General features: G+C 38.4%; 1 protein-coding gene across 1 annotated transcript in view; it reads right to left on the bottom strand.

Moving 5' to 3' along the window:
• LOC128967635 (dynein axonemal heavy chain 5-like) overlaps positions 1–24266 on the bottom strand; it is a 149822-nt gene that overhangs the window by 19390 nt on the left and 106166 nt on the right. The window contains exons 63-67 of the mRNA XM_054381818.1: positions 23986–24257; positions 17598–17865; positions 13622–13743; positions 11977–12324; positions 5298–5486 (exon numbers count right to left, since the gene is read on the bottom strand). Of these exons, the coding sequence (XP_054237793.1) occupies positions 5298–5486; positions 11977–12324; positions 13622–13743; positions 17598–17865; positions 23986–24257 (1199 nt within the window). The remainder of the gene's footprint in view (positions 1–5297; positions 5487–11976; positions 12325–13621; positions 13744–17597; positions 17866–23985; positions 24258–24266) is intronic.

Here is a 24266-nt window from a genome sequence, read left to right as displayed (position 1 = left end):
CATAGTGCCTTTCTTGGAAATCTTTCTGTTAAGATTAGTTTTAAATACCAGCTCTGAGGTATGGTTGACTGGTTTTGTATTAGAATTATTATCAAGCAATCAGATTACTTGCTTCTAGTGCTATATTTTTTATGATATAAAGAGATGGATACCAACTGACAGTAAAAAAACCTCCAAAGAGAAAACTCACTCACTAAAATAGCCTTTCTGAGATTAATGTACTAATTCCATAAAGCCTGCTTACAACATCTCTTTTCATTATGCAAACATCTGTCATCTAACATAAAACAAGGTGATTTAAGAAAGGAGTGACTAAAATCATAATCTTAATAGCTTTGTCTACATGAATTGGCAATGCATTTATCTACTGCACCAGGCTGCTCTATGCATATTTCTTAGCTGTCCTCAAGTCACCAACTCTTTTGTTACCACACACTTTATAGGATATTCAGCAGAAAATCGCTTGCCAAACACATGCCATGTAATGAAAAGTGATCAAGTTCCTGTAGTAAATACTGTTGTTTTCCATTACACTTGGTTACTTGCTAATATTCTTTGTTAGCAGAAATAGGAATTTTGTCATTCTGTGAGATGCTGTAATTAAGAGGCCTGAACATAAAAGACAAGCTCAAAGTTTGATAATGGTCAAGGACCACTTCCCAGCTGTATACAAGGAAATAAGCAGTGTAATATATATAGAATGTAGCTAAAGCTTTTTTGCTGGTCACTCTCTGTATCTGATAAGGTTGTTAAGTAACCAGAGACACCTTACAAAAGCATCTGCATTAGTGGCTCAATTCAGACATCAACTGAAAAGTAGACTTTGTGCACCTAAACTGGCTTAGGTTCAAACTAAAGTAAGCCAAAAGGCTGGTGTAAGGGAGTCTAACCTACTCCAACCACTAATGAACATTCAGCCTACAGGCCCAGACTAGAGTTATACCAAAGTAAATTCCCCAGTAAAATGTCAATTGCAGGCCTGGGGTCCTCAGGTCCTACGCAATACTTGCTAATGTAGTCATAGCTTTAGTAGAGAACAAGGGGAAATCAATACTATATAAAATATTTAATGAAAAAAGGCATTACTACTTGGGTTAAAAGCCAATCTCCAATACAGTGCAGTATCTTCAGAATGTCTACTCCCTAGCAAGATGTTTTTCAATCTGCAAGGGTTGTTTTCATTATAAACCTCTGTGTGTAATGGGTTGGCATTTATTCTTGCATCTATCTTCACTCACTTGAACTGACTAGACCTAATTATTTTGCGACTAATCTGTTATCTGTAAGGTAAGATCCAAAAGGAAAAAGGGTCATGAAAGCCTCTGCCTTAGGAGTGAGAAAAATGAAGACAATTTTAGGCCAGAAGGAAGGATTATTTTCCATTTCCTTCACCTGTGTCAAACTGGAGTCTGATAAAGCATGCAGAAGTGACTTCCTTTATTTATAGTCTTTTGGGTGGACATTGAGTCAGTTATTTGACTAGTGAAATGAAGCATTACAAGAAAACAACAAAAGAAGTACATATTCTGGGGTAAAGTGGTTTCCCTGTTTTGAAAGCTGTTTCTGAAGCCATTGCCAAAGGCTAGTAATTTAGAAATGAAGGCCTCCATGTGACAGCCTGAATTTTCTCTGGATTCACAATGTATGAAGAGAAAGTACAATCTGCAGCTCTGAATATCAGCAAATAATTGGTTTCAGTACCATCTGTCCCTAACCTATTCTGTTGTGGTTTTAACTCTAAGCAAATTCACTCTATACTTTCTAAAGGGAACTGCAAAACTGGATCAAAGGTAGCATAGGCACCTGCCACTTTTGCTGAAGAATATTTGCTTTTAATTATCTTAATTTGTTTCCTAATTTTTTTGCCCCTTCTCTTCACGGATACCATCTCTATAGCTGGATTTCCAAAGAGTACCACGTCATAGCATTACTGGAGCACAATATTCTTCTAAAAGCAAACCCAAGCTGTGTCACTAGGACTAATGAATGCTTTTCCTTTTACTGTTCTTATCCAATGAGGAACTCTTTTTGACACACTCCCTCAGTGTCTTACAATTTAGCATATTAGTTTTATTAGTTTCAGGACTGCTAAACTGATCTGTTATGTAATAATGTCATGAATACTGGTAGGAAAGTCCTGAATGAATAAAAGTTGACTTAAGTTGACAAAAACCAGAACTCACCTCTTTCCCTTTTTTCCAGACATCACAGGAAGTAATAACAGAATCCATTTCAGTCCTTATACTTGCAAGCTTAATTTCATCTGCTTATTATATTATAGCTTCTTCTAAATTCTGTTGCTTCTTCCCTCAGAGAACCTCTAAACTCTCACTTCTTCTCTGACTAATTAAATTCTTGCTTATATGTTTTGAACATGACATTTAATTTTTTCCCCTTTTGGTATTTTAGACATTCTCCTTTATTTTTTTTGTCAGCTTATGCAACATTCATTTTAGAATGTAGATTTCTTTACAGCTTACTCTTGCCATCTCTGCCTTTTCTTAGAGGTTCCAGAATAAAAGAGCTTCAGTGAGATGATACAGACATTTTGCATATTGTAGTAGAGGTATCCACACTCCTGGTTCACAAAAAAACTGCAGCAAAGAGGCAGAACTAGGTACTAATGGCACAAAAAGGAAATTCCCCTCCAACAAAGAAAGCATTGGTGAAGCCTAAGTGAGTTCTAAGATACAGAGAATGAGAAGAGGGCATAAGGCAAATGAAGGCAGCAAAATGAAGAAGGAAGTATTGAAGAAATAACGCCAAATCTCATAACACTGCAGAAGTACTCTCTGAAGTTGTAGTGCAGCTTACACGTTTTTACACTTTTTGCATCCAAAAGGAGGTACAGGAGAACACATTATTACTAATAAATAATGGGAAGATGTTCTGTATATAATCAGTGCAAAGGAATAACTACCATGATACAGAAGCAAGGTGTAATTTTTGGACAGCTATGTGGAAAAGTACCACGTCATCCATCACCAATGCGAACTGCAGTAACAGCATGTAGAGTGGTGTGATTATTCCAAATGAAGTGCTACTCACAGATCAAGATGTACAAAGCCTGAGAAAACTAGAAATCACCAGCAAGAGGTGGTGTCTGCACGTACTGGTAAGAGAATGAAACAAATTTATATCCTGAGCTGAGAATACATTTACAAAAATTAAAAGGAAAAACTAGGTCCAACTGGACATCCTCCAACTGTACCTCTAAGAATAAGAAAGGGTGGGGTGGGTCAGCAAGCTGTTGCTGAAGAATACCTTATACTGGTTTGTCCTGTAGAAACATGAATCTCCCTACTTGAATTATAAGAGAACAACTGTCAAGCAAATTGAAGCAAAGGACTTTTCTTTAAAGCTCAGAGAAGTTGTTAGAGTAGTACAGAAACAAAGAACTATCTAATTGTGAGCATCATTATGAAGATGATTGCTCATAAGAAAATAAAAATCTGCATGTATGATTGGCAGATCATGAGAAAAGATAACAGCTTGTCATATTACTGGATGATGAGAGTGAAACAGCAATGAAAACAGTTGGTGGTGAATTTTTTTATACAGTCACATGGAAAAGTATGTATTGTACCCAAATACAGTAATAATATAGAGCTAAGTTAAGAGTACAGGGTGGTACTTCCAAAATAAGCCCTCCAACCTCTTTGTTCTTGACTACAACTCCTGGCCCCATAACTGGTTGTCTCCAAAGCTAAGACACAAGAAAGTAGCTAAAAAGGGGAAGGGGCCTCTATGTGTGTTTTATGTGAATGATCTGAGAGAATAAACCAAGGAGTGAGATTGAATGAGACCAAGATCAAACAGAAGAAATGGCAGGGAAAAATAGTATTTCTTCAAACTGCTTAGAAAAGAAAGAAATTTGGATTAAACAAGCGTATGTGCATTTTACAAGACCAAAAAGCACTGCACAGATTTCCTAGGGGTAAAATCTGGTTACAATATAAAGTCCAGAACTATTGATATTTTCTAAGTATTACAAATTCTTCAGAAGGAAAAAAAAAAAGCTGACAGTTTAATGAGGGAATGAAGAAATATTCCTTTGAAGGATTTCACAAGCATATTGAAAAAAATTAGCTCAATACACACATTACAAATATGGCAAAACAATGCCTGCTAGCCAGGCATAAACCCAGAAGAAACTAGTTCCCTTAAAAACCCTTACTCTAATAGGAAGGACAAGGGAAAAGCTGTAGATTCTAGGTGTAGAACTAAGGTATACATTATTAAATTATTAATTAAGTGCTATTAATTATTATACTTACTGTAATTTTATTTGCTATTTCTAATATTTAATTACTGCTAAATAATAATGTGAAATTTAGAAAACTGACTCCATTTCAAATAAAATTCCACAAACAAATTATTTATATACCATTGGTGGAAATCAATAAGCAGGCAAAAGAAAAATAGAGATATAATTAGGCACGGATGGAAATATCACTACCTGGAGAAAGCTTTTAGGAAACATCACCAAAAAAAATTGCTGATTGTAAGTAGCTTGCCATGAAGGGAATGAAAAGAGAGGTTCTGAGTTGAATTATGACAGTACAGAAGAGGCTATATAAGACATATTAAATCTGAGATGAATAATAGAACAAAAGACAGGAAATAATGTCAGGGCTTCAACACTACTGTGAGTAACCTAAGTGGACATTCTAAGCTGGCCAGAGAAGAAAATAAAGTATAACATAACAACCCTGCATTCTGGGAACTCTGCAAGCTTGGATTGTACCCAGGGGAAAAAAGCACTATCAGTGCAAAACAGGATTGTAAATAATAAAATCATGGGAAGTGAGAGATTTTCATCAGTTTCTGTTCATGAAATACATGGAAAGACACGACATCCTGCTTACAAAATGATGCAAACTGACGCTGGAGATTTAATAAAAAACGCAAGCAAAGATTGATAAATATTCATCATGGGTCAAGCTTCAAAAAATACGGGGCATGAAAAGGTCATTGATAAAATCTGTTCTTCATAATAGTGGTATCATAGTAAGAGTGGGTAAACTGAAAACTGTAGCCATTGTAAGATCACTGATCCTTCAAAATGAAGGTGGTGTCCTGAGTCAAAGTGACTAATTAAGTGGATGATGGCATTTGAAACATGTTTCTGATGTGGGAACATTTTAGATGATAAAGCAAACCAGACTTACAAAAAACTATGCACAATTTAAAGAGCATTTAGATACACGTGCCAGTTAAATTTAAGAAGAACAATAAAACTCATAAAACACAGAGATACATACACCAAACATCTGTATCTAGAAAGTGGCATTTACCTCATGAGGGTTATAATCCGGAGGTAACTTCTCTAGCATCTCATTGGCAAGACGCTGCACCACTGCTTCCCGGCTCTCCCCTCCTCCAGCGCTGCTGTCTTTGGGCTGGATGCTCACTATTGTGCTTAATGTCTCATTAGCCAGGTTAGTCTGGTAAGTTATATCTGCATTGGGGTGAAGTCCAAATACCTTACAGTAAAAAGGGGGGGAAAAGAAAGAAAAAAGTAATTTTTATTCTAAAATTATATCAAGAAAGAATGCATGTAAATGGATAAACAAGGAATAAAATCCTCAGCTATGTAAGACAGTAGATATGTATAGGTCAGTGGAAGAACACACATTTAACTGCCCAAGAATCAAGACCAACTTACATAAAAACTTTAACACAGGGTGCATATATGACACTTTGTTCATTCATGTGAGTGGAGGCTTTTTAACTGATCTTCTGATTATATTCACACAGCAGGCTTTGGATCATACAGTGGCATGCTTTCAGGGGTTATAAAACAGATTGCTTTCCACTTGCTCAGACTAGAACTTGTTGGAAAAATGTCATATGTGAACACTGACTCCTGAGCACTAGCTTCTTGCCTCTAAAGACCTATTGATGCTGTACCAGCTCAAATAGATACCACTAATAATCAGACCAGTTACCATTTCTAAGACGTTGTTTTACTCAGTCTCTTAGGTTTATAAGGCATGCAGTACAGTGAATAAAACACTGCCCATATTCAAAGTACCTAAAGATTTTATGACTGTTGATATAATTAGGATATTTTATGGTTTAGCTATTTTTTGTTTAAGTCTCTCATTTCTTATTTCCCCTTCTTCTGAAGTTGAATTATTTTATTTAAGATACAGCTAGCACAGAATTACTGCAAAGCTGCCCTTTGTCTGGATGATAATAGCTTTCTTAGAAACTTACACTGAAATATCAGTAAGTCTGTAATTGTCAGGTTGACAATTGCAACTCTATTCCAGGAGGAATTGTACTGACTTATTTCACAAGCCCTCATTTAATTATAGCTATTAACTATTTCTTACAAATTTTGAACCACTGATCCAACAATGAAGAAGGCTTGCACTCCTCATTTTTCATGTTTTCATACTTTACATTAGAATTGGTATATTGCAGGAAGATGCTTGTGGTAACCAATTTTTACATACTCTGAGGATAGTATAGAAAGAGCCATTTGTAGTATTATTGTGCTTGCAAATTCAGAAACTCTGAGACAAGGGATATAAGTGGCTGCACCTGTGACAAAGCCAAGAAAGCTGCACTGATTTACACCAATTGTGGATTCGGTCCATACAACAGCAGCTCAAAGAACATAATACTGACCTGATACTACATGTGAGAGAAAGTGTGACTACAACTACCATGGAATTAGGTTCCAAGCAAGATTGCAGACATTTTACACATAGCAGTTTACTCACCCTGAATTTTTAGAGCTGTAAAAAGTGAAAGAATCAGTTCACTTTATTTATCATTAAATGAAGATACACTCCTTCCTGCTTTTGCTCTCACAGGATAAGGGTTGTTTTATTTGGTTGATTTCATGCCCAAGATAGAAACATAAAAAATACCTGGTTTTGTGACTGTAAATTCACAAATATTGTGAAAGACGGGGATGTTACGTGGGAGCCTACTCTGGTCCTTTTTTTTTTTTTTGCAAGTGACAAGTAAGGGAACAAGAACAAAGAAATGAGAATAGTAAAGCAATAGGTAGACCAGGGTCCTGGATGTCCAGTAAATTAATCAAGAGGTCAAATTTCTCATCTTTTTGGTCCATATCTCTGTGCATTTTGATTAAAAAAAGGAATGTCGGATTCTGTCTTTCCAATTTTTTTTACCTGATAAATCCTCAAAACCAATTGCTAAAGCTCTATACCCCTCTGAAATCAAAGTCATTTTCAAAGGGATTGCTGAGCTCAACAGCCCTTCTTCAGAAATCAGTGTTTATGTGGATCAGAGGTTGAAACTTCATCAAAAGAGAAAGGATACTGTAATCAGACTTATTCAGTCTTCCTTTCTTAACCAAAAATGGAAACGGGAGGAAACAAAGATACACTGCTTTGACTAGCACAGTATCTTTTATGGAATAAAGAAGACTGGGAGCTTAAAAGTTTAAAGGTTTCCATAAGCAATTTTGACAGATTTTGGAATGACAGAAGAAAGTCATAGCCTTCTTCCTTACCTGTGAAAATGTGAAGGAGAAAAAGATGTTTGAATTCCTGGACTTTATCCTATTTACATAAAAGTCAAAGGTAAAATTTCCCTATGTCAAACCATACATATGGGTTTTTTTATAGGCATCAGAATACTTTAAAAATGCATTACAGCATTGTAAGATAAGTTCCCAAGTGTTTAGAAAAGCATATCCCTGAAAGCGGCACCTGAAATCTGATAGAGTCAAGGTTCATACACTGATAGGAATCACTTTGTGAGTTGGTCTCATATGAATCCTGATGCATTTACTGCATGATTGCATTTACCTGCACTTGGCAAAGGTGTATTGTTGGCAGCACAAAGACCCTTGCATTCTGCTTTTACAACCTTCAGATATTCTAAACTTTCCAATTTTATTTTATGACCTTGGTCTTTCCCTCTTAGACAGCACATCATCAATAACAGAAACTAGCTTTTCCTGTTCTGTCCTATTTAATTTTAATAGAACTTAGCTCCAAAGGCACTTGTCAACTTAACAGCAATGAGACAAAAATCCAGAGCATTCAATTCTGTTTCAATTTGGACTAACTTCATCATGTATGCCTGTACTGGAAAGAGGAAAAAGTTGCAGTCCTCCAATTAATGTGACCACTGCAGTATACCCACGTTGGGTCACGTAAAAGTGGTTGCATCCAGGAACTACCTTGCACCCTGCCCCATGAATTTATGGCAACATCCAAATCCTTCTGATGTCAAAATGGAATAATCTTCTAACTATAACCTGCACACCTTTTCATTTTCTATATTCTCAGTTTCCACAGCTGCTCAATACCACACAATTGAATCACAAAACAGTTTTGTTTGGGAAGGAACTCTGAGGGTCAGCTAATTCAAATCACTTGCTCAAGCAGGGTCAGCTAAAGCAGGCTATCCAGCACAGTGTCCAGTTGGAATTTTAATATCTACAAAGGTCAAGACTTCACAACCTCTCTGGGCAATCTCTTTCAGTGCTTGACCACTGCTACTGTAAAACAGTAGGTTCCTCTTGTCAGCTGGAATTTCCTGTTGCTTAATTTATGTCCACTGCCTCTTGTCTTTTCACTAGGTACCATCAAAAGGACTCTGATTCCATCTTTACACCCTCCCAACAGCTATTTGTACACATTGATAAGATCCCACCTGAGCCTCCTGTTCTCAGGCTAAATCATTCAAGTTTTCTCAGCCTTTCCTCATATAAACATGTTCCAGTCAATTAGTTATACTCATGACCTTGTTCTGGACTCACTCCAGTAAGTTCCTGTCTTCCTTGTACTGGGGAGCCCAGAACTGAACACAGTACTTAGACATGGCCTCACCAGTGCTTATTAGAGAGGAAGGATCATGTCCCTCAACCTGCTGGTTCATCGCCCTTTTTCAAATGCAGCCTAGGATACTGTCAGCTTCTTTGTCATGAGGGTGAAACTAACTGGTTCGTGGTCAGCTAGTTTTCCACCAGGACAACCGATTTGCATTTCTGCTTGATGAACTTCATGATATTCTCCTGTGTGCAGCCTTTCTGGATCTCTCTGGATAGCAGCAAAATCATTTAGTCTATCAGCCACTCCTTCAGGTATTCTTTCTCCTGTGAACTTGTTGAAGGTGCACTCTGATTCCTCATCCAGATGACGAAGATATCAAACAGTATTGGCCTCATTTTTGACTGCTGGTATACAGCACTAGTGACCTGTCTCCAACTGGAGTTTGTATCAGTTATTTAGCCAGTTCCCCAACCACCTCACAGCATGCTTATCTAACCCATACTTTGTCAGCTTGTCTATGAAGATGTTATGAGAGGTAGTGTCAGAGGCCTGACTACAGTTGAAGTGAAAAGACGTCCATTTTCTCCCCTCTCATCTACGAAACTGGTCATCTCATAAGGCCAACAGATTGGCTAAGCATGATTCTTCCTTTCTTGAAGACTGGAGTGATGTTTGCTCTTTTGCATTCATCAGGAAACTCTTCCAATACACTATGACTTTTCAATACTTATATGGAGTGACCTGATTATCATCCCCCAGGTTCCTCAGCACTCATGGATACAACTCATCAGGTACCATGAACATATGTTTAATTTCTCCCTAACCTTGTCCTCTTCCAACAGAGGCAAGTTCCTTGTTCTAGGCTTTTCATCTAGAGGGCCTAAGATTCCTGGGGGTTAGTTGTACTTGTAAAGACTAAGACAATGAAGACATTCAGCCTTTTTCATATAATTTCTCACTAGTTCTCCTGCCCCATTCAGCAGTGGACCCACATTTTCCCTAGTCACCTTTTTGCTGGTTACATATTTGCAAAATACTGTCTTGTTGCCCTTCATATTCTTTGATAGATTTGCCTCCACTTTGGCCTTGGCTTTCCTAACCCTATCCATTTGCTCAGTCACCTGCCCCTGGCCCCACCTCTTTGTACACTTCATTTTAATGTCTGAATTTAGTTACAAGCTTGTTGTTCATCCATTCAAGCCTCCTGCTGCCTTAGTTTTCCTGCTTGCTAGGATAGATGATCTTGAACTCAGAGAAGGTGATTACTGAATATAAAGAAGTATTCCCACACTCTTCTTTCCTCTAGAGCCATATCCCATAGGATTCTTCCAAGCCTGGAGAAAACCTCTGCTCTCCTGAAATCCAGGGCTGTGGTCCTGCTTTTTGCCCAATTCCCTCCTCCTGGGATCCTGAAGTCCACCATTGGTCATTGTAGTCAAGGCTGCCTCCAGATTTCACACCTCCGATCAGTTCTTCCTTGCTCATAAGTATCAGGTCCAGGCAAATGCCTTTCTTTGCTGGCTCCTCAGTTACCTGTGTCTGGAAGTTGTCCTTAATGCACTCAAGAAATCTCCTAAACTGCTTAAACTGTGCTGTGTCACCCTTCCAGCATATCTTTAGGGCCACTGAAGTCCTCCATGAATGTGAGACTTCTTCCAAGTGTTTGAAGGAGTCCTCATCTGCCTCTTCCTGGTAAGCAGATCTGTACCTGATAACACTATAATCAGCTAATGCCAGCCAATACATTTATGGATCTGGAAAATATACCTGATACACTCTTTTACAAAGAGTCACACAGTACAGACAAGATGTAATGGATACAAGTTGCTACTAGGGAGATTTGGACTGGGTGCCAGAAAATTTTTTTCACTATTCGAACTATTAGACATTGGAATAAACTCCTAAGGGAGGTGGTGGATTCCCCTACATTAGACAGTTTCAGGGCCCAGCCTGACAGGGTGCTGGGCCATCTAATTTAAACTATCACAGAATCACAGAATCAATAAGGTTGGAAAAGACCTCAAGGATCATAAAGTCCAACCTGTCACCCAATACCTCATGACTACTAAACCATGGCACCAAGTGCCACATCCAATCCCTTCTTGAACACCTCCAGGGATGGTGACTCCACCACCTCCCTGGGCAGCCCATTCCAATGGCCAACCACTCTCTCTGAGAAGAACTTTCTCCTCACCTCCAGCCTAAACTTCCCCTGGCACAGCTTGAGACTGTGTCCTCTTGTTCTGGTGCTGATTGCCTGGGAGAAGAGACCAACCCCCTCCTGGCTACAACCTCCCTTCAGGTAGTTGTAGACAGCAATGAGGTCACCCCTGACCCTCCTCTTCTCCAGGCTAAACAACCCCAGCTCCCTCAGCCTCTCCTCACAGGGCTTGTGCTCCAGGCCTCTCACCAGCCTCGCTGCCCTTCTCTGGACACACTTAAGCATCTCAATATCCCTCCTAAACTGAGGGGCCCAGAACTGGACACAGTACTTGAGGTGCAGCCTAACCAGTGCTGAGTACAGGGGCAGAATGACTTCCCTGCTCCTGCTGGCCACACTATGCCTGATGCAGGCCAGGATGCCATTGGCCTTCTTGGCCACCTGGGCACACTGCTGGCTCATGTTCAGCCTACTGTCCACCAGTACCCCCAGGTGCCTTTCTGTCTGGCTGCTCTCCAGCCACTCTGACCCCAGCCTGTAGCTCTGCATGGGGTTGTTGTGGCCAAAGTGCAGCACCCAGCACTTGGATTTGTTAAATGCCATCCTGTTGGACTCTGCCCATCTGTCCAGCCTGTCAAGGTCCCTCTGCAGAGCCCTTCTACCCTCTAACCAATCAACACCTGCTCCCAACTTGGTGTCATCTGCAAATTTACTGATGACTGACTCAATCCCCTCATCCAGATATCAATGGGGCCCAGCACTGATCCCTGGGGGACACCACTAGTGCCTGGCCTCCAGCTGCATGTGGCACCATTCACCACCACTTTCTGGGCTCGGCCCTCCAGCCAGTTCCTAACCCAGCACAGAGTGCTCCTCTCTAAGCCACAGGCTGCCAGCTTGGCCAGGAGTTTGCTGTGGGGAACGGTGTCAAAGACCTGTTCTTACCCTGAAAGGTTGGATATTTGAGTTCCCTTCCAATCTGGTATTCTGTGAATCTATGAACATTATCTATCTGACAAGATCTGCCTTTAATATATTCAAATATTTTACCTCAGGTGTATCGATCACTGGCAATTGCTCTATGTACTGGAGATAGTCTTCAACTGTTTTCCCTTTGGGAATGACATAACCTTTATAGAAACAGAATTTTTCACCAAACATATGTTCTCCAAACCACACTCTTGCATATGTATTCAGCAGTGCTTTGTCAAGGTCATCAGTTACACGGCCACCATACTGTACTTCTCCAATCATGTAGCGAACACAGCTCCAGTTCACTCCACGCTTAATGTCCATATCATCCAAATGATTCTGAACAAACTGCACACTGGCTGTGAAGTCTGCCTGATTAAATTCATAAGGAATGTTCCAGCCCAATGGACCAAATTTTCGTCTTTCCTGTAAAATAGATAAAAATCAAAGGCTGATTGATTGTAATTGTGAAGGGAGGTTTTTAAGGCCAGGCTGGATGTGGCTCTGAGCAACCTGATCTAGTGTGAGGTGTCCCTGTCCATGGCAGGGGGGTTGGAACTACATGATCCTTGAGGTCCCTTCCAACCCCAACAATTCTATGATTCTGTGAAACACTGTTTATGCAGAAGAATTCATGACTTGTGCTAAGAATGCAGGAAGATCAGCTGGGGCTCTATTTCACCAACATTAAAAAAATTATTCTTCTCTGAGCATGCACAGGGCTAAATACTTGATTAATCACCTAGTAGTTAAATATTTCTTCATTTATCATCAGTAAAGAGATACGAACAAAGAATAGGAATATTAACATTTTCATAAAGAAAAATCCTCTTAAGTGCAGTGAACCTGTGAGTCTAGGACTATGGTTTTTTAGTTAAAAAATGAAGCTACTGTTTTAGGAATCGATGGTCAAACTCATCAGCTATGATAATTTTCTGTGGTCCTCCTATAGACTACATATATTTTTAGCACAGTATGTAGTTGTGCAATTTATTATTGTAGGGCAGTATCTGGTATTTAAATATTCTTAATTTCCAGCAAGAAAGAAGCAATGGGCCAAACCCAAGAGTGTCACAAGTGTACATCGGACCACAACGTATCAGTGCATGGATGCCACAGAGTTAAATCAACTAGGTACCAAATATAAACTAAGGATACTACAAAATCTATCAATAGAATGATGAAAAGTTGTGGTTAATCCATAAAACACTTTCTTTAATGGAAATGCTGAAAGACAAGACCCAAAATCATCTTCCACCTTCATTTTTTACTAGAGGTTTCAGTGCAGGAAGGATTTATATTCAGCCTATTAGCCCTTCTCATTGTGAAAGCAGCAGTTTTAAGACTTTGGTTTTCCACCCCAAGCTGTAAATTTCTTTAGTGTGCTTTTGTGATTTAAAATATTAGTAAAAACCAGTTAGTTAAAAGACAGATCACAGAGTCATGCCCAAAGAATTTAACAAAAAAGCAGACTAACTGACCATTAGTTGACTGTTCTTTTTCACTCTGAAATACTCTCCCTGTCAGAGGTACAAGATCACCATGAGCAAAGTTACAGCACAGTTGCAGTAATAGATGCATGCTGTTGCCTTTATCGTTTTATTTGTATTAATTTACCAACATGGAATTTCCAATTTAAACATGTTTTTTCATTTAATAACACAGTGCATTAATAATTGAAGCATGGCTTTTATGACAGAAGAAAAGAAATATATTTTTAAACCTGAACAGTTGTGTGAAGAAATGCTACAGCATAAAGCAATGGTTTCCACTGTGGCATGTTGCTGACTTCCAGGTGATCTTGGGTAACAGCTGAGTATGTTCGTTTTAAGCCAGCTTTTACACCTAAAAAATAAGTATAAAAATGTAATATATGAGCAAAAAGAATGCATGGAAAGCATAACTTCAAATTCTGTTAAGCAGAATCCTGTATTCCAATTTACAATATCATCTTATTTATGGCTTTAAATAATCTCTTTGAATCAATTATCTGTTCAGCTGGTCATAGCAGGCACACTTCAGTTACATTTTGTTTCAGGTAGAAGACACCACATTAAGTTCAGGAGTCTGGAAAGAATTACACTTAAGTAATCATATTCTAAATGTTACTAATAATAACTGAAATGCAAATATAATTATTCAGCAACTGTATGGCAATCAAAAAGACACCTAACATCATATGAAATATAGCACTGAATATCCAAGAGTTTGTATTTCAATATTTACATATGAAATGGGATTTTAGTTCTACCAAAGATAATTTTATTTAGATTTCATTCCCATAACAATCTCAAAATTCTGTATGCAGCTTCTCAAACTGGCATACAGGCAACAAGCTTATGAGACAAGAATCTAAATTCATAGTGCAAATATTAATACTTGAGGAGGTTTATTTGAGCACTGACATTTCACATCTCAGGAACAGCTCGAGGGAGATAGTATTCATGCAATCTCAGCTTCCATGCTCAGATGCTTTCAGGCAGTATTACTGAAGCATCATCTGCCTTTGGCAGACAACACTGAGTATGAGTTACTGACACCATGTCCCTCTTATGGTATCGTCCACCTAATCAGCTTAACACAAGTCTAAGAAGAGATTTCATGTGCAGTGAGTAGATTGTCTAAGTCATCATACTTCCTATGACACAATAAAAGCCCTGTTTATTTTTTCTGTTTCGCAAAGATCCTGTGGAAAAACAATCAAACAAATACCTTTTCAAAATATTGTAAGTGTATCGTAAGAGAGTTCCAAAATCAAGGCAATCAAATAAAAGTGCCTTATCATAGCATGCTACCAATGTGGCATGACAGTATCAGAAAACTAAAACTGCTTGTATTTCATCCAGACTTGAATTGTTATACCATATTTCTGTTACTAAGTGCAAGTCATCAATTTGCTATAACCTGACTTACAAAAATGCCCCCTTGGAGCTACAGAGTGTTAGCATTTGAATGATAAGGAGGTGTTAAAGTAAATAAAAAGATGCTGGGCACTGAATTAAAAAGAAAAGGGAAGAAAAGAAGAGAAAGAATTAAAAATATTTCAACAGTAGACTTTTTGAAAGTGGAGTATGTACACTGAAACAGAATGTCTGCCACAATACCAGACATTTTGTAGACATTTTACTAATGTTGGAAGGAAGATAAGTACTGAAATATGAAGTTTAAATGACTGAGGCATTAAATAGGACCTTGGATAAAAATCCTCAGCTCCTACTAACTTACATGTGGCAATATATATATGGGCATGTTAATGCATTGCACAATTAAATATGAGGGTGTTGAAAGACAAAATAATGCATAGAATCATAGAATTGTTAGGGTTGGAAGGGGCCTCAAAGATCATCCAGTTCCAACCCCCCTGCCATGGACAGGGACACCTCACACCAGATCAGGTTGCCCAGAGCCACATCCAGCCTGGCCTTAAAAACCTCCAGGCATGGGGCTTCTACCACATCTCTGGACAATCTGTTCCAGTGTCTCACAACCCTCATGGTGAAGAATTTCTTCCTAACATCCAATCTGAATCTACCCATTTCTATTTATTTCATTCCCCCTAGTCCTATCATTACCTGACACCCTAAAATGTCCCTCACCAGCTTTCTCGATATAAGGCAAGGTAGTGAATTGTTTCCATAAATATATAAACAACGTCTACAGGTAGCAGCATAGTTTGGGTAGGAGAAACATTCAATGGCAGGAGAGTAACAGGTCAGGGACTAGCTAGAAAAGCTGAATGTTTGCATACCACACAGAATAACACCAAATAGTTGAAGTTGAGAGGGAGCTCTGGATGTCACTTTGTGCAACACCCCTTCTCAAAGCAGGGTCTAGTAGAGGTGGCTGCTCAGCACCTTGTACATGTTGGTTTTGAGGATGGAGTCTACAACCTCACTGAACAAGTTGTTCCAGTATTTGACCACCCTCACAGTGTTTTTTTTTTTCTGAGGCTCAAGTAGAATTTCTTGGATTTTCATTTGTGCCCATCACCTTCTTTCTGTCACTTGGCATCACTGAGGAATGTCTTGCTGTTTCCTTTACTCCCATCACATAGTTACATGCATTAAAAAGATCACAGCTCACTCAGCCTCTCTTCATATGCCATGCTCTCCACTCCCTTCAGCAACTTTGTGGTCTCTCACTGGATTTGTTCTGTCCATGTCCTTCTTGCACTGGGGGTCAGATCTAGACACATGACTCCAAATGTACTCTCACCACGGCAGAGCAGAGAAGAATCAACTCACTCAGGGTGCTAGAAATTATCTTCTTAATGCAGCTGAGGATATTACAGGCCATCTTTGCTCCAAGGGCATATTGCTGGCTCATGTACTACTTGATTTCCATCAGGAAACTCAAGTTCTTTTCTGCAAAGCCATGATGCATGGGTGCATGGAGTTCTTCACAGTGGAAGTACCTGGCAATTTCTTAACGTTGAAGTTCAGCAGATTCCTATTAGACCACTTCTCCAGCTTGTGAAGCTCCCACTGGAAAAACATGTACATCAGCCCATTCTTCTCACTTGGTATTAACTACAAACTCGCTGAGGATGTCCTATCATCTAGGTCATCAGTGAAATTTTTAACCACTGCTGGCCACAGTATTGACCTCTGGGTTACATCCCTGGTGACTGCTCTCCATCTGGATTTGTGCAGCTGACCACAACTTTTTGAATCTGTGAGTTCACACAATTTTCAACCCTTTTCACTTTTCTAATGCCTACTTGACCGTTATGTCAAGATAAGTAACACCCCATACTCTCTCCTCATCCTCTAAACCAATCATCTCATTATAGAAAGCTATCAGGTTGGTCAATAGGCTCAAAGAATAATGACTAATCAATGGCTTAAAATACTCCAGTAGTGAGGAAGAAAAAGCAGTCACCAGAAACAGGTATTCCTCAGTATCTTCATTAGTGCCTTGGATAAGGAGACAAAAGGCAAACTCGACAAATTTGTACAAAACACTAACTTAGAGAGTGTAGCTGACATATTAAATGGCAGAACATCAGACCAGAGAGATCTAGAGAGCAATGAAGACTTGGCCAACAAAACCTGTGTGAAGTTCAACAAGAAGCGCAAAGTTCTTCACTTGCAGTACAATAACCCCGTGCACTTGTACAAACTAAACTCTACTAGCTGAGATCTACTGGTAAGGACTTCAAGATTATTGTAGATATCAGGTTGCCTATAAGCCAAAATAAGGCAATGAAGGCAGTAGAGATAGTGTGCTACCTTAGAAAAAGCACAGCCAGTAGACTAAAGGAATTTCCTATTATGTTCCACTTAGCACTGATCAGGCTTCCTCTGCATACATCTTCCATATTTGGCACACGGGAGAAACTGGATGGGACAATGAAAGTGGTCAGATACTGAGAGTACATGCTTACAAAGATAGGATAAGGAGACTGTGGCATGCAAAACTCAGCTTAAACTGAATACCGAAATGCAGCAGATAATTGTGTGCAAGAGTGAGGAATGGTGGCTGTCTAAAAATGAAATTCTGAACTCTCAAGGACAAGCCTCTTACTTGATAGCTGCAAAAAATGAAACATCCTGAATCCTCCCCTTAATACAGAAACATGAGCCAGAACTTCCAATTATGATGCTGATCACAATCTCATGTTGTGCAGATAATATGCAGTTATATGGAGTAGGGTGGGGGAGTAAGCCTCAAAATTCAAAGACACTATGGTTTCTTACCTTGAGGGGGTTCATTAGTAAATTTGATAGAGGACTGTAAAAGATTAATAGGAAACCCTGGATGAGCCTCTGTAGTGATCCAGGTCCTGAAACCTTCACTCATAGATTCTGTTGTTGCAATGGTGTCCATTAATTCACTAAGAAACTCCAAGCCAAGGTGGCAGTTCTGTAGAAGGAGCCATCCTCCATCTTGTATGCACTGATTTAACAGGCGCCTTGCATGGACTTCCTGGCCTTGGCCCATTGAAATAGCACGACAAGGAATGTTCTGGAAGGAAAAAAGAAAGATTCATTTATATATAGTTCTTTAGTATTATTATATTCTTGACATACTGCTTCTGTAGGTTGATGTGTAATAATATGGCACCACAAAGAAAACCACTAATATCAACAGAGACTGATTAGATTAAAACAGAGTCAACAAAGAAGCAAAACCCTCTAAGCCACTCTTATCTGTCACTTGCTGAAAGAAAACTGCATTCACTGGATGTAATCTTTTTTGCAGGTTTGATAAAAGTCAATGGCATAAGGCAACAGAAACATTTTCCCTTCCTTTGTCCCCCTTTCCCAAATAAAGCAAGACACACACAGAGCAATATGTCTGCCAGACTATTCTTTTTCCTATGATGTGGACAGATATTAAGGCTTCACACAATAGTTACTGTACAAAATAAAGTCAAGAATTGGCAGCTGTGGAGTCACTGATTCAGAAGACTTTAGTCTGGTGATCTACTAGCTCTAGTTAGTTTTCTAGCTATCTGGATTCAGAACAAACAAAGCTCATAAATGCAAACACAAGAATTCTGGAAATAATCAGATTAAGTCTTTCCTCTGGAGGCCATAGGAGAAGAAAGCCAGTGACTCAGAAAAATGGAAGATGATACAAGCTCTTACAAACGACCTGAAAAAGACAAGCTGACTATGTTGCAATCAGGCCATACAAGTCTGTATGTAAAGTTCAGGCAGATCCCCTCTTGCCTGTTGTTCTACCTACCATTGTTCATGCTAAATAAACATCCACTGGCCTCAGATGGCTCTCTGACTCCAACCAGGAAAAACAAGAATTATCAAACTCATTTGAGCATGTTATTCTATATATATGTTGAGGGCAAAGGAATTGATGAAAAAACCTAGTGTCATGGACAGTTTCATTTCCAAGCTGAGTATCCATCAAGGTGTGAGCAACAAGCTGCATAAAGATTTATCAGTCTGGGTCTATCTTCAGCTGCCCAAGAACCATAAAGTTCAATCTTAATTTTTCCTGCTACTGGGACTCTGCCACTGTGAAACAAAAAAGAGCATGCATGGGGCTGGCCTACTTTTGCAGAACAAAATGGTTAAGCATATGAGCACCAGCTGTGGTGGGTCACCTGGCCTTAGTGTCACAGAACAGGTCCAGACCTGATTTTATGAACAGTATAAACACAGCTGCTGCATATGATTGATAACCCACATCCTGGCAGAAGATTTAAGAAGAGAATACCAAAGATAAGAAAGCAGTTAAATCCTGCTCTCAGGTCAGTAAAATCTGAAACTGCAGGTAGAAGAAGCAAAACTAAATAGCCTGTTACGTTGGCTGTATGCTGGAGGAGCAAAAACTTTACTTTTGTATCTAAGTACTGCTAGCACTCTTCTAAGTCGAAGACTATGACTATCCCTGCAGAGTGCATAAATATTCAGCTGGTATGTTATTCCCTAACAAAGCATCTGCTCAACATTTTCTCTTGTCAGCAATGTTACCTTTCAAATGCACATCAAGATAAGGAAAATAAATTTTCACTATGGCTTGTCCTCATTTTACTCTTTCTGAAAGAACTCTATCAAAATGTCTGTGTACATAATGTTTCTCTCAATAGTCAGCCATACTAATATATCTGTGTCATCTTAATACCTCACTATCCAGATGAAAATACTTCCATTTTAGTCACTACAGTGGCCCACACAGTTCTGCTGAAGGTTTTGTGTATTGTTCCCTGAAAGAAGAAACTATCTTCACAATAATAAAAATATCTTATTTTCATTAAGTCAAAGTGCTAGGACTAATGAACATAATTTTAATTCAGAAAGTTACATTTTCACTCTGTCTTCAAGTGAAAGTGAAGAGGGCAGAAATCCAGCTAGTATTAAGACAGAGCTTGCTTTGATTATAAAAAGGTTATAGTCACAGATGGAGTTTGCATTTATTTGGCAGAAGGCCATCTGAAATAAAATAAAATTAATTTTGGTCACAAATGTGAACATTTCGAACTGCATATTTATATTGTTAATATCCTATTTAGAGGTATCATCAGTACTGACAATCCATTCTAAGACTGTAAATCATGCCTGTAAAAGGGAAATCACTGAAAAGTAGGCCCAGCATAAATAATTTGGAGGTATAGAATCACATATGTAGCAAGATCCTTGGTGCAAATGATCTATGCTAAGTCAAAGGTTTCTTCTGGAGGAAGTAGAGAAAGCCCAGAGAAAGACAGGAACTAAGGATAATTTGTTGACAAATTAGGAAACAAAGCCCAAACCCTCCTGTGAATGTTTCTGAAAACTGATAATTCTAGGTATAACTGTAAATTTCTAGATACAATTTTTCAAAAGCTAGAAGTGATCCTCCAGGCCCATATTTTTAGTTTAAATGAAAAAAATGACCTGCATTTGCAATTTGATTTGCAGAATTTGGATGGCTTTTGTAAATTTGAAAGGTTTCTCTATACTCTATGGTAAGAACTTTACTTCAAGAAATCAGACAAGAACTTTACAGTTAAACATTATAGTTAACTCTGCATTTACAGCTGAACTTCAGGTTCTGACATCCTAGCTGATGTTGCCTTGCTCATAAGCCATGTCTTAATAAATAAGGTAATGCCTTTAGTTCTTTTGCAACTTACTACATTTACTTAAAGGATTAAATCATATTAAAACTGTCCACTGCAATATACTTTCAGCATGACACCAAAACATGCTGCCTTTTAAGTCACAATTACAGAGCACCTTCTTTCTACTAGCACTTCCCTAGACAGGAATAAGATTTGATAAAAGGGAAGATTTTGTTCTACTTCTTGCAAGAGAGATTCTAAGTGATCGGCTGATTTCAAGTGATCCTATTAGAAGGTTAGTGTCCCTTTTCCCCTTACGTAGTCAACGGGATAGAAATACTCAACTCCTTGATGCAAGTCAGAGTTAAGTTTCAATCAGGTTTCTGAATTGCTTTCACAAGAGCCACTCTTTATTATACATATTATATATTAACTATATTACAGAAACGTATTCCTCCTGGAGACAAAGTACTTATCTAGGAGCCCACTTCACAGGATACATATGTTGAAAAGCAGAATAAGTGAACGAAAAAATCATCATTAAGCTGACATTGTATTTGTATTCACACCATAGGCCATGAAAACAGGCATCCAATCACAACCACCTAATGTGCTTACTTGGACTTGGAAAGGGACTAAAAAAATGCCCATTTCTAGTCAATAAATATTCTTGCAGTTAATTTCATATCTTCTACAAAGTCAAAACGTCTCAGGTATCTTAGGAAAAGGCAATAGAATATTTTGTGAATAGGAATAAAATCATTCTTCCAATGCATTGCTTCCAATAAACCTAAAAATTCTGCTCACAGAACTGCCATCCTTCTCCCTCCCTGTGTTTGTGGCTGGCTATCTGGTTGACAAGTTTTGGAGACAAGGATCACATCAACAACTTCAGACTTAAGATTCTTCCGTTCAAATACTCAAGTGAGGGTTAGATCCTAAATTTAAGCACTATTTATCACAGTCAGACAAATAAAATGAAAGAGTAAAGAATTTCAAAAAGAATGAGCATCTAAACTTTCTAATTACTAAGGTAAAGAGATTGGTGCTCCCCACTTTTGCAAGTCTTACTTAGTGCATACTAAAATCCTTCATCACTAAGTGAAGATGCATTCTAACAGAGAGGAAAATTTATGGACATCTGTGAATAACTTCATAAAGCATAAAGCACAGAGTGCCTTAAAGTGATGCTATGCTGCAAAGAAACCTTGAAAGTCTCTATCAAATGAATTGAGTAGTAGGGTCTCTAAATTAATTTCTCTTGTCACCATATTTATGATTTTTTCCCTGTATCTTCTTGTAGCTATCATACTGTCAGGTCCTTTTTCAGTGAATGTGACACAGTGAAAACCACAAGTATTGCTTTGTTCTTCTATCTAAACACTTTTCACTAAGTAATGGGCTATCACACTCTGCTGGAAAAAGACAGAGAGCTCATTGGAATCAAACAACTGGAAACACAAAGAATGTTATAAATGCATATTGGCTACTGCTCCAAAACAAACTTCTGGAGAACACTGGTATGGGTATAAATATCATTATTTGAACATCTTTAAGTTGTGGAAATATAATTTCTAGTTTTCAGTGCCTTTATCAGATCTAGAAAACTCCATTCAGGAGGATACCTTTGATTTTGCAAGACGTTCTATATTTTCGGTGGGGTCAGACCCCACTGATAAAAAGCATGTCAAAGGTGTTCTACAGTCACTTTCTGTCCACATTGCTTCCATTTCAAGAATAAATCCTTCTGTATATTTCCCTCCAAGAGATTCTGCTATGTAGTGTCGAGCCTAAAAAAAAAAAAAAAGTTACCAGAAATAAATACATTAAAATATATACATTATGGGTTTTCTTAAATATAAATTAATTCATGTGGAATTTACCAATACCTCCATTGGAAGGCAATTACTTTCTAAACTCTAAGTTTCAACTATGGTATAACAAAAGTTACAGTTGACAGGAGGCAACCATTTAAATACTCAGATATCAAACTTCAAACAAGGACCTCACACAACAGCCATCCTGTGAACATTGTCACTAGAGTATACCAAATGGATTTTTAAAAAGAATTAAAGAAATCCTTGCAGAATAGATCCACTGTCAGCTCTGAGGACAGTCCAGACATTGTCCCTAAATTACTGACTGCTAGAGCTTAGTGGATAGCCAAACATCAGAGTTTCTCTATACCAGTTCCATTCTTAGCTCCTCTAAGCATGTATTGTTGACGCTGTCTCTCCAACACAGCAGATTAGAGAGATCTTTCATCTGACCCACTTACAATCTTCCATATATTTTTTGGAACTTCAGACAAATTCTCCTGTCCAGTGGTTATCCAGTTCAAATTTCTTATGCTGAATATCTACTTCCACAAAACACAAACACAGCTCAGACTTTATCCATAAAGGTCAAACCTTCCCTATGCCTCTACTGTCCTCTTTTCAGACATTTTCTAAAAGGACTTATAAGGATATCCTGGTGTATGAAACCTTTTTTTTGACTGGCATGATTTTCTAACTGTGTAAACTACTAGCACAGATTCTAAGGCATTTACTGTAGAGAGAAACACCCAGGAACAAGATGAGCTGAGGAAGATACCAACTGCAGAAGAAATAATCATCCAATGTTAAGTGTAACTTCTGCCCTAGCAAAGAGGGGTAAAAATTTGTAACTTGAGGAAGGGAAATAAGAGTTAAAGAAGATAATAACAAAAAGGATTCCCTCTTTCTTCAAAATTTAAAATAATTAGTTTTTGAAACCACTGTTCAGAGACCTTCTTTCTCAAATGAGCAGCAGCAGCTTTATTACTTTGGTCTGTTTAAATTGTTGCAGATTGTGCTCCCATACTTTTCACTTATTTACCAGCTGAAGGGAAGAAAAGGAAAAAGCAGGGAGGGGAGTCTTGTTGAAAAAGTGGTCTGTGAAAAGATAAAGTCTCCTAAATAGAACATAGATGTGATCACAACATGTAACATGTAAAGTTGAGATATGCAAGAAATCAGAAGCACTACTTTCTATTGTAGCTAAAGAGGGGGGGGAAAGTGAAAAGAGGATACTCATAGGCTCATGCCTACACAGAGAAGAGAAACTGAAATAACATAGATTTTGTAAAACCTGTTGGTCTATTGCAGTTTCTTTTGAGACATCTGCCATGAGACAGTCTTAATTATTACCTCCTTATCCTGGAGGGTAAATGAACAATTTATCTGCTATTTTAGTGCACTTGTCACCAAAATTAACTGTTCCCAGTTCTGTGAAATAATAGGCATATATCTTCTTATTCTCCAGATGAATGTGACCACTTTACAAATTTCATAACTCAGCTTTAGAAGTGCCACACAAAAAGAATAGTGTTCTTACAACTCCAACACAATTTATTTTATGCTTTGCAATGTCCTTTCTAGTTCATTGCAATTAAATAAATCAATATTGTTACAAGGATATCAATATCCGATTTTTCAAAACAACTCGCTCCATAACAAATATTAAGACAAAAACAAATTCAGAGAATATAAGTTTGGAACTATCAGTTCTACAGGAGATGTCACACAGTACAACCACTGTTCAAAAGCATATCTTACTTGGGCAACAGTATGATCAGGGCACCAGCTACGAACAAGGAGCAGCTTATGGAACTGATCCAGTAAGCTGTCATATCCATCAGGAATAACAGCTCTTTCAGGTGCTTCTTCATCAAACCAAGATTTCCAAGACTTCTCATTCCTAACAATTTGCACCAGGAGTTGATTAAAAGGGTGCAAGCTAGACAGCTGCACAAGATTGAGCCATGTCACGTCAAGGATCCACTTTTTTGGTTTTGGTTCCACAGAATTCAAATCCAAACTCGCACCTCCTGCAAGGT

This window comes from Indicator indicator, chromosome 6 (genome assembly GCF_027791375.1).
Source record: "Indicator indicator isolate 239-I01 chromosome 6, UM_Iind_1.1, whole genome shotgun sequence".
Lineage (NCBI taxonomy): Eukaryota > Metazoa > Chordata > Aves > Piciformes > Indicatoridae > Indicator > Indicator indicator.
This window is presented reverse-complemented; position numbering and strand designations above follow the sequence as displayed.